This window comes from Halichoerus grypus, chromosome 5, assembly GCF_964656455.1.
Source record: "Halichoerus grypus chromosome 5, mHalGry1.hap1.1, whole genome shotgun sequence".
Classification (NCBI taxonomy): domain Eukaryota; kingdom Metazoa; phylum Chordata; class Mammalia; order Carnivora; family Phocidae; genus Halichoerus; species Halichoerus grypus.
In genome coordinates, this window is record NC_135716.1 from 90,320,878 (window position 1) to 90,338,904 (window position 18,027).

At 44.9% G+C, this 18,027-nt stretch overlaps 1 protein-coding gene across 2 annotated transcripts in view; it reads right to left on the reverse strand.

The window, feature by feature from the left end:
* Window positions 1-3,772: 3,772 nt before the first annotated feature.
* The window catches only part of MAN1A2 (mannosidase alpha class 1A member 2), a 251,056-nt gene continuing 236,801 nt past the window's right edge, over window positions 3,773-18,027 (reverse strand). For both annotated transcript variants that reach the window (XM_036071039.2, XM_036071037.2), the window contains exon 13: window positions 3,773-3,941. In XM_036071039.2, coding sequence (XP_035926932.1) covers window positions 3,788-3,941 — 154 coding nt within the window. In that variant the 3' untranslated portion in view covers window positions 3,773-3,787. The remainder of the gene's footprint in view (window positions 3,942-18,027) is intronic.

Here is an 18,027-nt window from a genome sequence, read left to right on the forward strand (position 1 = left end):
CAGTCATATGAATAATTATGCCATTCAGTTTATTGTTAATATTAGAATATTCATTTTTGAGAGTAATCACTTTAGACGTATTTTGGAGTGAGACTCTTTTTGTGTACTTTGTATGTTTTAATTCCATAAATAAGTCTACAATTATTCTAGAAATAATAAATACGTCTAATATAAATGTGTATCTATTATTACAAAATTGAAATGCTACCATAATTAACGAGTAATTTTACGTATAAAAACAATTACTAAAAACAAATAGCTAAATATAGAGGAAATAGAATGTCAGTTGACATGAAGGGTAAGATAGAATGAGTTAGAAGGATAACTATAAGAAGAAATTTATGAACCCAAAAATGTCAATAAAAAGTTAAATACTGCAAGAAAGAATAATAGAGCATGATTCAGGTCATTATAGAATAGCTCGATGTACTAGTACTCATAACACTGACAAAATAAACTTTAAGAACTATATTTAGCTTTTGGTTATTTAATTCCACTTAGGACAAAGGTATTTCAAGAATACTTGTTATGGCTTTTGAGGATGTATTTTGTCTCCTCAACATTTCATAAGAAGGAAAAAATCCAAACCATATACAACACCATCCACAACAAATCATCTTCTATCTAAACATAATACATAAATAATGTATAAAAGAGAATTTTTTTTAGAAAAAAATGAGGTAAACAAAACGCATTTTCTTTTCACTTATCAGATTTCAAAGTGGCAGACATCATAAGAGAGCTTTAAGATAGGTTCTCATAGTTTGGAGTCCTTGGAGAAAAATGTAAACAATATACTTGTTAAAAGAACTGAATAGACTGACATCAATTTTCAGTAATCAAAGATGATGTATTTTTGAGATTTCTTCAAGCAATGAATTCCAGATTGAAAAAAAAAGAACTATGATACTAAAACCTTACTCCTCATTGTCTCCTATGCAGACAAGGCATTATTGGTAATCCTTCTGATATTAATATAATAATGCCAGATTTCTTTGGATTAATATTTTCATGGTGTACCTTAATCCATTTTATTGCTTTTAACATTTCTTATCCTTATATTCCAGTAGACTCTCCTGACAGTATCATATAGCTTAATATTTTTGTTTTTTAAAATCCTGGCTGACAATCTTTGCTTTTAATTACAGTGTTTAGTTCATTTATATTTAATGTAATTGTTGACATACTCGGCTTTAAATCTGTCATCTCTTTATTTTTTATTCATCTCAAATGATCTATGTGACTTTTTCTCTCCTTTCTGTCTTTTATTACATTAATAAATGTATGTATTTAATAAATATATAATATTTAATAATAATATATAATAAATAATATACATAATAAAATTATATATATATTTATCATTTTTTCCTTCCATTCCACAAGCTTTTTTTTCCTTTTTAAAATTACCCTTAGAATTTACAACAGGGGTCTTTGACTTATTAAAGTCTTCCATTAATTCGTACTTCTACTTCCCAGATATGGTATAGTATTGTGATTAATAAGATACATAAATACTTTGATCTTCATTCCCAGCTCCTGGTCAGCATTCCTAAAGCCCTTTTTAAATTCCTAAGCAATAAAGGTGCTAGGAACACCTTCCGTCCTAATATTTGGTCTTTGATTCTGGTTCCTGACACAGAGTTCCCATACCCCTTAGAATTTCCTGGGTGATAGAAACATCTTTTGTTCTAATAAGGTGACTCTTGGTGGGCTCCTAGATGGCTTCAGGATGGGAAAGGGTCACTAAGGCCAACAAAAGCTTGGAACTTTCAGTCCTACCCTCATCCTCCAGGGAAGGAAGCAGGACTGGAGATTGAGTTACTAATCAATCATGCCTATGTCATGAAGCCTCAATAAAAATCCCTGAGCTAGGGGGTTCAGAGAGCTTCCAGGTTGGTGAACACATCTATGTGCTGGGAGGGGGGTGCACCACAACTCCACAGAGACAGGAGTTCTTGCTTTCAGGACCCTCCTGGACCTCTCTGTGTATCTCTTCATCTGGCTAGCATCTGTATTCTTTATCATATCCCTTATTACATAATAAACCAGTGAACATAAGTGTTTTCCTCAATTCTGTGAGCCACTATAGCAAATTATTAAACCTGAAGAGGGGGTTGAGGAACCCCTGATTTGTAGTCATACAGAAATGTGGGTACCTGATGTCTCACGCTGGCTCTTGGTATGTGAAGGGAGAACAGTCTCGTGAGGCTGAGCCCTTAACCTGTGGGATCTGACTCCAGGCAGATGGTGTCCGAACTGAATGGAATCATAGGACATGCAGCTGGTGTTGGAGAATTGGTTGGTGTGAGAAAAAAACCCACCCATTTGGTGACCAGAAGTATTGGTGCAAGTAGTAGCCAAAGGAAACAGTAGAGGAAACGGTTGTGTTTTTCCTTTTCATAAGGTAAGGACTTTCAGGAATTAAACTACTTAAAGTTGCTTGTCAAGGAATAAGGCTGGGGCATGGGAGCGGGGACAGGCAGTCTAACCAAGAGAAGGGCAAAACCGATAGAAGACGCGTTTATAGAACAGAAAGCCAATCTCTAGACTGACAATAGAAAAATCACAGCGAAGATAATCAGTGACTTTGGAATCCCAAGCAAAACATTTTGCACACATCCTTAAGTTGTGTATTAAGGATGTAATTGCAACTCTATTTTAACAGAATTACAGGCTGAAGCAAAAAGATAATGGGCCATTTTCATCAGTCTTCAGCAGAAGAGAAACTGCATGACTCTGGAATTGTTTTGTCATGTACTTACAGGAGATGGTCAAACAGATGGAACAACAGCTATTACCTATAAAAGATGGCTTGATTTTTAAAAAATGACTTAATCTTGTAGGTGTCAGGTAATAATCCCAACTTAGCGGGATCAGCTCACACCCACTGGTTGATTGCACAGAAATTAATTCATTTGCTCGACTCTGCTGGAGAAGTAACCAAAATGAAAGACCTTAAGAGAACAAATTTTCTTTTCTTTTCTTCTTTTCTTTTCCTTTTTTTCTTTTTTTTTTTTTGAGAGAGGGAGAGAGCACACACACACACGCATGCACGCACGCACGGATGCGCGTGAAGAAGGGAGGGATGGGCAGAGGGAGAGGGAGAATCCCAAGCAGGCTCCACGCTCAGCGCAGAGCCCCACACAGAACTCCACCCCCTGACCCTGAGATCATGACCTGAGCCAAAATCAAGAGTCAGACACTTCACCAACTGAGCCACCCAGGCGCCCCAGAGAACAACTTTTTCTTAAATTTTGCCTATTTCTTTTTTTTTAATTTTATTATGTTATCTTAGTCACCATACAGTACATCATCTGTTTTTGATGTAGTGTTCCATGATTCATTGTTTGCGTATAACACATCCAGTGCTCCATGCAGTACGTGCCCTCCCTAATACCCATCACCAGGCTAACCCATCCCTCCACCCCCCTCCCCTCTAGAACCCTGTTTGTTTCTCAGAGTCCATAGTCTCTCATGGTTCCTCTCCCCCTCTGAGTCCCCCCCTTCATTTTTCCCTTCCTTCTCCTAATGTCCTCCATGCTATTCCTTATGTTCCACAAATAAGCGAAACCATATGATAACTGACTTTCTCTGCTTGACTTATTTCACTTAGCATATTGAATTATGCCTATTTCAAAGTTCCTCCTTTCATTCTTCTCCAGGGAAGATGCTGAAATTGCTGCACACACAATAAAATCTTAGATACACGTGGAAATTTATAGAAGACTCTGTTATTCTGAAATCCAATTCTGTTACTTCATTTCCATACCTGTTTATCCAAGGTTTAAAAAAAACAGAGCAAAAATTTGCTTTCCTTATGAAAATATTCCAACAATACAAAACTTCCATTGGTGGACTGCTTCCACAAAATAGCATCTTCATCAGCAACCCAATCTTCCAAGCAGGAGTTGAAAAGGAGATGAGCATTATTGGAGTTACTATAGAGAAAAAAAAAGATTAATCATTTGGGAACAACGTCACCATCAGTGGTACCCCGGGCCGGCAAGGAGACCCTAAAATGAGCTTTCTCACCCAAACTCAGTTGAAAGTGAGCATCTGTTTGAATGACAGATATAATGACCACAGGAATAGTCTAGCAGCTTGAAATGCTGACAAATTCTTCTTCCTGCATTATAATGCCAGACTTTAAACATCGACCTCTAAGGCTCTTCGTAATAAAAGTTACATTAATAGGTAAACTTTAACAATAACATTTCTGCTTTAGTCATGTGTCTCAGATGGTGCGTTTTGGCTCCGGCCAAACACTGATTGATGTTAGCTTGGCCATTTTGCAAGCATCATCTCCTCAGGTGGTAAATTTTTAAAACCTTGCTTATCTGAAAATGTCCTTATTTGAGCCTCATGCTTGACAGTTTGGCCAAATGTAAAATTCCAGGTTGGACATCGCTTTCCCACAGAATACATTGGAAAGCAATGATCCATATGTTCTCTCTTCCAGGGTAATGTTCGGGAAATCCAAACCCATTCCTGATCCTTTTAATATGACTTGTGTACTCTGCCTCTCTTTAGAAGCTCTCCAGGTTTTTTTGTTTGTTTACAATGTTCAGAAATGTCACCGTTTCAGAGAGGTACAAACCCCTTTACAAAAAGAGCAGCAAGACGAGTGGGAGAGGGTGGATGGAAACAGAGGCTGCAGTCAGCCCCATTCTCTTCCACTGACTCCCTCTTGTCACCCAAACAAGTTTGCACCTGCCGGCAGAAAGAGAAACCCGCCCACACCACGCAGCCCCGGCTCCCTTGTGCTCACCGGGGAGTGATCTCGGGCAAGCCACGTCAGTTTCTGGGTCTCTGTCTCCTCATCAGTAAAAGGAAATGTGAAAAGAAAACCCGCCCAGCCTACCGAAATCACAGGATCTATTATTTTCAGGTGAGGTGTGAAGAACTTGGGAGAGCAGAAACTTGGAATCAGCCAAGCTTGGTTCATGTGGGAGGAATTTTTATTGCAGTAACAGTGGAATGGGTAGTTTTTAAATACTGTGTGTATGTGTCTCTCAGTCCCTAGTGTTCTTTTAGTTTCTGAGTGAGCACAGCTTCAAATGACAATTGCCAAGAGGTAGGTTTTCAGCGGGGCGACTGGACAGCCCCCTCCCTTGATGGCAGGATTCGAAGGCCCGGACTGCCTGGGGCACTAATTTTGTCACTTGTAAGTAAAATAAGCTCAGTCTCTCTCAGTTCCAGAGGCCTTGATGTGGAGCTCAGAATTCTGCCTGGTTTTGGCACAAGCACTACGCTTCCCGGGTTGAGATCAGAGGCCTGTGTCTGTCATTTGGACTGGAAGGGCATGGCCATTGCTGGCTTTCTGTCGGGACGACGGAGATGACTTTTTCATCTCCCCAGCCGGCCCCTCCTGTCCCCAGTCACTGCCGCAGCCCCAGCTCAGGCCCACAGTGTGGTGAAGCTTCCTGCCCCCTCCCTGGGTGCACCCTCCGCGCTGGGCAACCTCACCTTCCCAAAGCTCTGGTCTGACCCACCACTTTCTCAGGGTAAACCCCTCAACGGGGGCACCTAACTTATGCCATAACTTTTAGTCTCGCCTTGCGTCAATAGCCCATCACTGTTTTAGTTGAAAATGACCATCCCTGTCATTCCTCATTCCGGCCTTTTAAAAAGAAAAATTAACCAAGTTGTTTCCTCTATTACATATTTTTCTGTCTCGCCACATTTGGAATGTTCGCGTGCTATTTCTATGCTTCTAGTGGTTCCCTTCAAAGTTTACTGTACATATTTAACCAAAAATCTTATGGCTGAGCTTGACCTTCCTCCCCATCCCATTTCTCCCTCTCTGAACTCTCCCAGTGCTGTTCAGGATATTTAACTCCAGGGAAAAACATATTTAGAGTTTATTGATATAGTGACACTTGCTTACTGTTTTTTCTTGCATATCACACCATCCTGTTGGCATCATTTTCTTCCTTGAAGTTTATTCTTTAGAATAGTTCTCTTGGTGGTAAATGCTCTCAATTTTGCATCCTGTAGATACTTGGCCTTTATTCTGGAACAGCCCTCCCCCCTTTTATTTAAAGATTTTATTTATTTATTTGACACAGAGAGAGAGACAGCAAGAGAGTGAGCACAAGCCAAGGGAGGAGGGGCGGTGGGAGAGGCAGAAGCAGACTCCCCACTGAGCAGGGAGCCCGATGTGGGACTCATCCCAAGACCCTGGGATCTTGACCTGAGCTGAAGGCAGATGCCCAACCAACTGAGCCACCCAGGCGCCCCTGAACAGCTCTTTTGCAGAGGGCACAGATCTAGGTGGACAGCTCTTTCCGCTTGACCCAGTATGGTCAGTCTCCTCACTTCCGTTGTTCTGCTGAGAAGTTGGCCTCCTTCCAACTGTCCTTTTCAAGGGATCTGTATTTTCTCTCTGGTGATTTTCAAGGTCTTCTCTCTGTCTTTGATGTCTTCCCATTTCAAAACCGCGTGTCTAGGCGTGGATTTGTTTTTAATTTATCCTGCTTCCCATATGTTGCGAGTCCTGGACCTGCGGGTTCATCGGTGTTTTGCATCATTTCTGGGATCTCTTCAATATCGACCGCCTCAGCTCCATTTTATCTTTATTCTCCTTCCAGAACTCCAATCGGGCATAATAGGCCTCATTCTATCTTTGATGCTTTTAACTTCTCTTTCTTTTTCTCCATATTCTTATATTTCTTTGCGGCGCTCTGAATAAATTCTCTTTCAATGTGTCATCTCCTCTTCTGTTCAATTTAGTGAATGTGATTTTCATTGCAGTGGTTACACTTTTTATTTCTAGAATTTACATGTCTTTGTTATTCAGATCTGCCTGTCATTTTTGTGGCCCTTCTATAGTAAACTTCTCTTTATAATTGCATCCTTGCTGGGGATGAGACAGGAGGAGGGGGTCAAAGAATTTCCATTCACAATGGAAATTTAGAAATCCTCAGAACAAAACGACGGCATAATCACCACATTTTAAAACTTGTGCAATGCAGCATATGTGATGTTTGGAAACTTTTCTACCCGAAACACTTGCCTCAGAAAAGAAGGAAAGCTGAAAATTAATTAGGTGAGGCTCCCCTCCACGAAATTAGCAGAACAGAAAGCCCGAAGAAAATAGAAGGAGGTAAATAAAGATAAGGGTGGAAATTAATGCAATAGGAAACAAAGAAAAAGGGAATGAACAAAGCCCAAAGTTGGTTCTTCTGGAAGCATAATCTATACTCACTGTCTTACACCCACAATTTGGTTTTTACCCCATTATGCTACTGGTATTGCTCCAGCGAAGGAGGTTCTATAATTTCCTATAGGCCAAATCTGAAAGAACTCTTGGTAGTCCTCATCTACTTGGCCTTCTGCGTGGCCATGGTGTTTCTGACTAGTCCCTAAAGTTCAGATCCAACTGTCTGCTCAGTGTCTCCACTCAGGTACATCTAACAGGCACTTGGAATTTGGTATGCCCAAACCTGAGCCCCTGAAATCCCCGCCCCGAGCCTTACTCCTCTTGTTATTTCCCTATATCGGAAAGGTCAACTCTATTTTTTGTTCCTCAAACTGAAAATACTCCGTAAGTCCTCCTCGCTTCCCTCCTTGACCTTTTACGGCCACAATAATCTCTTCAACACGCATGTCAGATGATCTGAGTCCCTGTTCAAATCCTCCCGTGGCCTCCCATCACCCTTAGAATACAATCCAAACTCCTCACCTGGCCCCTGCTTGCCTCTCCACCCACCATTCCCCTCATTCACAAAACTCCTGCCACCTGGTCATCAATCACGTTCCTACCCCAGGGCCTTTGTGCTTGCTGGTTCCCTCTGCTGGGGATACTCTTCCCCCCCCCAGAGCTCCCAGGCTCACTCTGCCACTTCATTCAGGTCTCTGCCCAAACGTCTCCAACTTGGAGAGAGCTTCTGTAATGCTGTACTTGAAATGGAACACACAGTCCTCCCCTGCGTGCACTGAGCTATGTGTCCCCTGCACCTTATTTTAATTTGTAACACTCACCATCGCCGACATGGCAGTATGTTTGTCCCTTCATTGGCTGGTGTCTTTGGCCCATCCCCACCTAGTGGAATGCATACAAAAGCCTGGGACTTGATCTGTGCTGCTCACCACTGTACTCGCAAGGCTAGCACAGTGCCTAGGACACCTTGGAGCTCAATAAATATTTGCTGAATGTATGCATGAATGATTAAGGGAGGGAATAAATAGATTGGGATAGGACAGAGAGACAGTGCAGAGTTGGGGGGGGGGGAGGGTTGTTTTTACTCTCTAATGCCTTCTCCTTCAGAAAACCTTCCTGATTCCCAGCCGTGGGACCTTACCCTCACTGTCCACAGCACGTCATGTCTTTTTACAGTATTTAGTCCACCTTGCAGTCTGGATGTGTTTAGACTGGGATCTTCTTGAGAACAGGGACTGACCTCACTCACCTCCGCACCCTGGCGCCCAGCCCCATGCGTGCCATATAACAGATGCCCGCTCAGTGCTTGCTGAGTTGAACAAACCCATCCTAGCTACACTAACTCTACTGAAAACTGTCTTCGTCTACTTGTTAGCCGAGGCACCTGCACCAGAACAAGCCAGATCTAAAATTCACTGACAAGAAGACCAGATGGGATAAAGCCCTTTCCAGGGTGCTTGTCCTGATTCAGATCATCCTGAGAGCAGAGCAGAAATGACAATATAGTGATAGGTCCTTGAGGCCAGGGACTAAATATAACAATCTTTGTAAACCCTCCACTAACTCAGCACTAATGATTACAAAATGTGCTTTCTAAATAAACAAAGGTTGCATGAATGAATTTGACAAAAGCTTCCTCCCTCCCTCTCTCTCTGTTTTCTTTCTTTCTTTTCTCTTTTTTTTTGTTTCTTATTTGCAAATTGTCTCCAATGACAGTCTCCAGGACCCCTTCAAGCTAGATTTAAAAAAAAAAAAAAATGGTAGCTCCTTTTTAAGTGGAGGCTGTTGGTTCTTAAGCCCAAGGTGTGAGCTAAGGGAAGCTTCACTCGCCCTGTGGCTAAGGGGTGCTGGGTGGCTCTGCCCTTTGCATCTTCTGCTCTCCTGATGTTGCTGGGAACCAGACCATCTCTTCTGGCATCTCCTGGCTCCTGGAGGGGCCACAGAGACCCCAGACTCCCTGACTTACTTTGTAGCGGACTGCGCTGGCCGGCGAGCACCTGCCGTGGGCTCTGGAGGGCGCTGGTGGTGGTCCTCTCCAGACACTCTCCCCCGGGGCCCCACAAGCCAGGGGAGCTGAGCTGATCTTGACCTGCACTGGGCTGCCGGGGAATGGGGGTGGAGGAAGAAGGAAAAGACAGAGCAAGGGAGGAGTAACCTGTGCCCTATAAATCACAGGTGTTTGCCAAGTGGAAAAATACCCAACCCTCAGAATGTTTCATTTTACATTTCTTAGAAACATTTCATCAGAGGAGTAAAATGAAACCATCCCCTCGGGAGCCAGGTGTGACCTGCTTCCCTCCATCCAGCAGGCACAGCGCGGCCTTCCCCGGGTACCTGGTCGGAAGGGCGCCAGGCCCCGCATGCACGGGGCAAACTGCACGCCCTTGCGTCGCACTGGTGCCCTTTTCGAGGGAATATCCTTGGCACGCCTGGGAGGCCTCTAGCACTCTCCTGTCCTCTGCTCGTTCCAGAGCTCTTTGGGGACCGCATGGTGCTCAGCGTGGCTTCCGAGAGGAGCCTGGTCTGCTGCTGCTTCCTCTGGGCCCCAAAGGAGGAGGCTGGCTGGGTGTCTGAGCTCTTGGGTGGGCAGCCCAGAGCTGCAGCAGGACTCCCCTCGCCCTGGTCACACGCTTGGACCAGGATGGGGAAGAAGGGCTGCCCCCCGCCCCCACCCAGCTCTGAAGGAAACGGCAGGATCCCTGTAACCTTCCCGGTGGGCACTGGCTCTGGGGGCAGGTTGGCTTCATGCTGTGAGCTAAGGGGGCTGGAGCCAGGCCCACAGGTGGGCTCCATCAGCCATGGTCGAGGTGGTCCTGTTTAGCGGTTAGTAGGATGCGCTCCCATCTCAAAGGACCATGGGGAAGCTACTTAGGCTCTCGGAGCCTCAGTTGCCTCATCGGAACACAGGAGCGACCCTAGTACCTACGTCATGCTTTGTTATGAGGATTACATAAAATGATGCCTGTGATGTGAGTATCAGGGTGCCTGCCATTTCAGAAGGCCTCGGGATACAAGGGTGTAATTGTCAAGCTGAATAGCAGGAGCCTGAGTTACAGAGGGATGTCTAGTCTCCACAGGACGTATGCAGCCACCCTGGCCCGTGGAAGCTACGGCAGCCTGGGAGTCAAGTGGCGGGTCCTTGAGTAAAGCCCGGACGCCTCGGTCTGGCCTTGCGATGCCGTGTGGGACAAGCAACTTGATCTTCACGACCACCCTATTAGAGGTGTATTATTATCCCATTTTTCACATGAGAAGATGGATCCTTCGGGATGGTAGATCCGTGGCTCGTGGTCACACGGTGTCCTGGGATTTGAACCTCGAGGGTTTGACTTTGACTTTATAGATTATCTGTCTTTTCTGTTGTTGCTGCTTGCCAGCACCCAGACAGCCTTCCAAGTTTTAGGGAATCCTTGAGACATGAGTCTCAGTGGGCCAAGTCTCCTTCTCCCTGCTAGCCAGAGTGAGCAACTGGACCGCCCGCCACTATTTACCCCAAACACAAACTTCAAACCTCGCATGGGGTTGCAAAGCAAGGGGCCACTAAGAACGAGTCGCGGGGTTCCTGCCTGGGGGTTTCGGTGGCCCGGCTTCCTGACTCCCTGGTTCCCACCCATTGTCCTCGCCTGACCTCCACCTTTCTGCAGGTGGTCTGAGTCCCCGTGTATCCTTGTCATAAAGCCCTTTCGCTTAAGTGACCAGATTGGGTTTCTGCTCCTTGCATGGAAGAACACTGACAGACACAGGCCCAAAGCCACATCAGGTGGCTCTTCGAGGACATCTGTCTACCTTGATGAGGAAAAGAAGTGGGGGCTGCGTCGGGCCCTCCATGCAGGGCAGGGGTTTGGTCGGCTGCCTTGGACCTCATCCTTTCTGGCTTGCAATGCCCTTCACTAAGTGCAGGAGTGGAGGTGTTCCTGCTGGCCCCCTACCCTGAGCTTCTCTACAGTCAGGAGACATGGGATTCCGGTAGGGGGGGTTAGGAGCCAGCCCAGGACACCCACCCCCACCGTGAACAGACCCCTTTACCCATATATAACTCACACTCTTCTGCATGCACAACACCCACTTCCCTCCCTCCTGTCCCCCATCCCCCATGCACACACTGCCTGTGTCCATCCTGGGCTCCTCTGGCCCAGGCTATTTCCCTCCCCTGTCTGCCCATTGAGCAGCCGAGGTCTTCCCTTGCTCTCAGGCTCTCCCGGCGCCTCCCGGGGACCCCGGCACGCGCCCCCTTCGTGAGCTCCACGCGTCTCAGCGGCGCTGTGCACACCACCAGCCAAAGTTCCACCCCCCGGCCCAGACTCTCCTGAATTCCAGGCTCACACTGCCCACTGTTTATGTTCCCCATGCGCTTCCAGGTCCAGCAGGAACTGCATGTGCGCAAGAGCAAAGGCCTCAGTGCGCCCCTCCCAAATCTTTGTCTTTCCCATTCAGTAAGTGGTAACCCCATCCTGCCGGGTGCTTGGGTCACACACCTGGGCGCCGACCGACCTTGAGTTCTCTCTTCCGTTCACGGTCATCACCAACCAGTGAACGAGTCAGGTTGGCTTTAGCTTCAGAAGACTGACAAAATCACTGCCCTCACCACTGGTCTTGAGCCACCATCGTTCCTCACCTGGATTATTTCAGTAGACTCTTCACTGGCCCCCACCAACAGGTTCTCTACACAGACCCTTCAAAACCACAGAGCCATCCCATCTCCCTCGATCAGTCACCCAGGTGACTGTGAGTCATCGCAGGTCTCAAGTGTCGGGCCAGGTACCTGTCGGGTCGGCCCCCAGTTCGCTGCCACAGGGCACTGCGCTGACCGCCCGGCAGCCCCGCCTCCAAGGCCTGGTGGCTGGAAAAGGCACTCTCCTCCTTGAGGGACTCCCTCACAGTCAGGGCGCATTATTTCATTGGGTCGCTGTCCTAGCCTCCTGTGCCCGTCCCCCAGCAGTGCTCTCTTCCCAGCTCCGGTGGCATTTGGTACACACCTTTGCTAGAAAGCATGCTCTTCGGCTTGCGGGTCCACCCTCTTCTAGCCCAGCGGATCCACACCTGTCAGAGTTGGTGCTGGATCTCCAGCACCAGGCACAGTGCTTGGCACATGGATGCTCAAGAAATGTTTCAGGAAAAAGTAATTCCGAAAGGACTTAAGCGGAGTTGTATAAATAAGAAACACGGTGAGCAATTATCATTTGATTTATAAAATGTCATTACGTATACCAATCCGCAATGTGTCCCATGTGAGCTAAAATCGTTTGTAGGGTTCGAATTAGAATTTGTCTAGGTCTCTCTTCTGACTGGAGGTATTTTTCATCTTCTAATAACTCGTACCTATTAGTTCAAAGCCTTTAAAGGAAGGGAGGGGTCATATTTGGAGGGGAATGTTAAAGCGTTTTTCAGGCGACGTCTGTCTTCCACTCGGCCCACATTCCGTGGGGGACTTGGTTTCAGTGGCGCACAAGCTCCGGGGCAGGCGGGACCGGGTGTCGAGGCCGCTGGAGGTCCCAGCGAGTCCTTGGTCTCACTTTGCCCCGCAGCCCGGAGCTGGGGCATCCTCCGTTAGCCAACGTTAGGGTGTATTGAAAAAGCAAGAGGTTTCCCTGCAGCTCTAGCCTGCCACGCTTCGACCAGCTGAAGAGCGAATGAACAAGGAAATTGAGACGACCGCCCTCTAGTGGCGTGCATTTCCGGCTTCCCACCGCTGAACTGTTTCAAAACACCCTGCCCACGCTCATTCATCTTGGAGTCATCCAAAGTTTTGATGAGTATTTTCGAAAGATATTTCCAGGGGAGTCCCTTAACCACTTCCTAAATACATTCTTTTTTTGTCTCTCCTTGCAGATGGCTGAACCCAGGCTTTCAGAAGGGAGAGCCACTGCCGGGACCCTCGTTGGGGGTGGGGGTGGGGGTGTCCCTGTGGACCTACCCTGTGCGGTGGGCGGTGCAGTCTCGGGGCCTGAAAAGGACTGCTGGAGAGGATGGTTTTATGGGTCTCTGTGAAGTGGGTATCTTTTCTCAAGTTCAAGGCTAGTCTTCCCACCTTTGGAAATTATACCCCCTGGCTTCTTCAGCTATCTTTGCCGTATCAGATAGCTCCTTTCCCCCTTATCTTCAAACTCACTTCAGTTCCAATGTCAGTGACCTGAAGAATCGCTCTTGACTACCCTCTCTCCTCCAAGCCCATCCTCCTAAGCTAGATTATGTACTCCTCCTACTATAGAGAACACACAAGGCTTTCCTCTATTAGAGCATTTGTCACAATATTAAGCAGGCCAAGTCCCTCCCTAGATGAGGGTGGAGATTCTATTTTGATTTATGTATCTTTGAAGCTTTTTAGAGCTCTGGAAACAGTGGGTAGAAGTTCGATAAATGTGTGTGGAATATAATAACCATACTAATTATCTTATGCATCACATTCACATTTTCTAGTCCAGCTTCCTTCTGCTCCCTTCCAGCTCCATCTGGGCGACAGTTATAGCAAGGGCAGGAGAAGCTGGGAGGGGACGACTTGATCTGGAGTGGTGTGCAGAAAACATGCCCTTGGGCATTGTTAGAGACAGAAGCCACCTCAGTGGCAAATGAATAGGAAAGGTGAACAGGGCTAGCTTGAGGTTTTGGTTGTGGTTGGGACAAGGCACATTGGCCAGAAATGTCCCAGGGAGATAGATCCGGGGAATGACACGGCCATACTAGAGCTTGCCACACATCCCTGGCGGGCTGGAAGGCTGTGCACAAAAGCAGGGCAGTGCACACATTCAGGGGAGACCAGAGGGAGCCCTGGACATTCATACACATTCCTGGCTGAGTGTGAGGCCTTGCATACAGGCAAAACACACACAGGAGGGCCCCGGGTAAAAAGCTAGGGAAGACTTGTCAACTGCCTGAACACTGAAATGTGTTCCCCAACCTACACACAGATCCAGTGGCAAAGGGTGGAAGCCCTTACTGGCTAAAGGTATTTGAGTACAACTTTTGTTGTACAAATTATTGACTGATCTCCAAGCTATGCTGACACAGGGTTGGCTCCAGGAAGCCAGATCTAAAAATACAAACAAGATTTAGGGGCACCTGGGGGGCTCAGTCGTGAAGCGTCTGCCTTCGGCTCAGGTCATGGTCCTGGGATGGAGCCCTGGTCGTCGGGCTCCTTGCTCCGCAGGGAGTCTGTTTCTCCTTCTCCCTCTCAAATAAATAAAAAATCTTTTAAAAAATAATAAAAAAATAAAAATATAAACAAGATTTAAAAATACAAAACTGAGCAGACACATCAGTGGCCAGGAAAGACAATCTCCACACAATTAGTCCAAGGAAATCACTAAACAAATAAAAAACAGCTGTAGCAACAACCACCTCCTCTTTGGGTGGAGAACAGATCAGAATCCAGAGTTGCTACAAAAATATATTACCTAAAATGTCCATTTTTCTCTCTCTCTCTCTTTTTTTAGGATTTTATTTATTTATTTGAGAGAGAGAGAGAGGAGAGAGGTAGAGGGGAGGAGCAGAGCAGGAGGGACAAGCCAGCTTCAGGCTGAGTGCGGAGCCTGATGTGGGGATCGATCCCACGGCCCTGAGATCAGGACCTGAGCTGAAATCAAGAGTTGGATGCTTAACTGACTGAGCCACCCAGGCGCCCCTAAAATGTCCATTTTTCTTTCTTTTTTTTTTTTTTAAATATGAGGACTTTTATCTTTTTTTTTTTTAAGATTTTATTTATTTATTTGAGAGAGAGAATGAGAGAGAGAGTATGAGAGGGGTGAGGGTCAGAGGGAGAAGCAGACTCCCTGCTGAGCAGGGAGCCCAATGCGGGACTCGATCCAGGGACTCCAGGATCATGACCTGAGCCGAAGGCAGTCGCTTAACCAACTGCGCCACCCAGGCGCCCAAAATGTCCATTTTTCAATAAAAAATTGATATGCAAACAAACTTAAGAGTAAATTGTTATCAGGGAGTCAATAAATACTACCACTGCCCTTGACCGCTCCCCCCCATACCAGCAGCACCCCTTCTCCCCCACAGTTAGGACAACCAAACACGTCTTCCGACATTGCCAAAGGTCTCCTGGGGGACGTAGGGCAAAACCACCCTGAGCTGAGAACCACTGCCCTAAAGCAACAGTAATCAACATAATGTGGTACTGACACAAGGAAAGACAATCAAAGATCAATGGAACAGTATTAAGAAGCCGGTAATAAAATCTTACATTTATGATCCATTGATATTTCACAAAGGTGTCAAAGCAATTTAATAGGGAAAGAGCAGTCTTTTCAATAAATAGTACTAGCATAATTACTCACATGCAACAATGACTTTAGACCCTTACCATACATACATGAGAAATTAACTCAAAATGGATCCTAGACCTAAATATCAGAGCTAAAATTATAAAACTTTTACAAGAAAACATAAGTCTAAAGTTTCTGTAACCTTGGATTAGGCAAGAAAAGGACAATCCAAAGAAGCAAACATTGATAAACTGCCCATTATCAAAATAAAAATATTTTGTATTTCAAAATACACCATTAAAAACGAAAAGACAAACCACAATGTTAAAGAAAATAAATACAGAATATATAAAGAGCTCTTACAGCTCAATAAGACAAACAATACTATTTTTTAAATGGGCAAAATATTTGAACAGAATTTTACAAAAGATAGAGGAATGGCTAATAGCATATATATTCAATCACTAGTCACTAGGGAAATGCAAATTAAAACTATACTGGGATACAACTTCACACCCACTAAAATGGCTATTAAAAATGAGAGAGAATAGCAAGTGTTGGTGGGGATGTGGAGAAGCTGGTACTCTCACCCTTGTGCAGAGCTGGTGGGAATGTAGAAACAGTCAGTTTGGAAGACAATATAGTAGTTCCTTAAAGAGTTATACATAACTTTACCATATTACCCAGCAATTCCACTCCTAAGTATGTAACCTAGAGAAATGAAAACAGGGGCACCTGGGTGGCTCAGTCATTAAGCATCAGCTCAGGTCATGGTCCCAGGGTCCTGGGATCGAGTCCCACATCAGGCTCCCTGCTCAGCGGGAAGCCTGCTTCTCCCTCTCCCACTCCCCCTGCTTGTGTTCCCTCTCGCTGTGTCTCTCTCTGTCAAATAAATAAAATCTTAAAAAAAAGAGAGAGAAATGAAAACATATGTGCACACAAAGACTTGTCTGCAAATGTTCATAACAGCATTATTCACAATAGCCAAAAAGTGGAGACAATCCAAATGTTCATCAGTTGGTGTGTGGATAAACAAACTATGATATATCCATACAATGAAGTATTTCCAGCAACAAAAAGGAACACTCCTGATACTTGCTACAGCATAAAGCTTGAAAACGTTACACTAGGTTAAAGAAGCCAGAGGCAAAAGACCACATGTGAATGATGCCATGTGTATGTGTCCAGAAAAGGCAAATCTATAAGTAGATTAGTGGTTGTCGGAAGCCAGGATAGGAACGAAGATTGACTGCAAGTGGGCATGCTGGGTCTTTGTGGATAAGAGTGTTGTATGCCCTATAAGCTCACTCAGCATCCACTAGTTCCCACTTGCAGTGGGAAAGCCTGATGTAAATCACACCTCAAGAAAGCTGTTATTTTTTTAAACAAGCAAATATCAAAAAATTAATTCTTATATCCTTACCCCACAAAGATAATGGCCATTTTTAATCTACATTTTTTGCTGTGTGTTTTAGCAAAAAAAAAAAATGATTTCTATAGTTTTTAAACTGCTTGGTTAAAGGGGTGCCTGGGTGGCTCAGCCGTTACGCGACTGCCTTCAGCTCAGGTCATGATCCCAGAGTCCTGGGATCGAGCCCCGCATCGGGCTCCCTGCTCGGCAGGAAGCCTGCTTCTCCCTCTCCCACTCCCCCTGCTTGTGGTCCCTCTTTCACTGTGTCTCTCTCTCTCTGTCAAAATAAATAAAATCTTAAAAAAAAAACCTGCTTGGTTAAAATAAATAAACTGCTTGGTTCATATATATTATGAGCATATTTGTTTGTCGTTAAATTTTTTGTAACAAAACTGCACAAGTCTTATTTCATAGAATCATGAATGACAAAACTGGAAAACCATCTTAAAGATTATCTAATGCCTTCATTTTACCCCTTTTGATTTCAATTTCCTTATGTATATGGAGGTAGAACTAGATGGTTTTCTTGGCTCTTTTCTGACCTAACTGCCCTTCACCCCTTTTTTTTTTTTTTCCTTAAGTAGGCTCCGTGCCCTGCAGGGAGATGCTACAATGCGAAGCTTGAACTCATGACCCTGAGATCAAGACCTGAGCTGAGATCAAGAGTCGGACACTTAACCAACGGAGCCACCCAGGCACCCATGCCCTTCCCCTCTTTATTAAAAAAATTTTTCTATTCCTTTAGAAATGATTACTCTGATCTGCCAATAAAAATAATTAAAAACAGTAACAGAACTTGTGAGCTCATTTCAGGCCGGGTACATGGATTTTTCTCAAATGAAAATTCTCCTGAAAATCCTTTATTATTCTCTTTTTACCAACAAATGGTGATTTTCTTGGGGTTATGAAATTGAAATTTTTTTCTTGGAGGGGAAAGGGAGAACGAGTTTAATGGTTACAGAGATGCGCTGGAAGTGATGAGCAAGTTTTAGAAATAGTGATGATGCTTACACAACATCATTAAGGTAACCATTAATGCCAAGGCACCGTACCCTTAACACTGGTTAAAATAGCACATTTTAAATTTATCACAAAATTTTAAAAAATTGTGTTAGGTCAGCCAATGAGGTGCAGTTTCATCTTACACATTATGCCAATTCCACCTCAGTAAAGCTTTTAAAAAAAGCATATGGCTTCCATGCTTCCTTAAAAACGGCTTTACTGAGATAGAATGGGCATAAGCA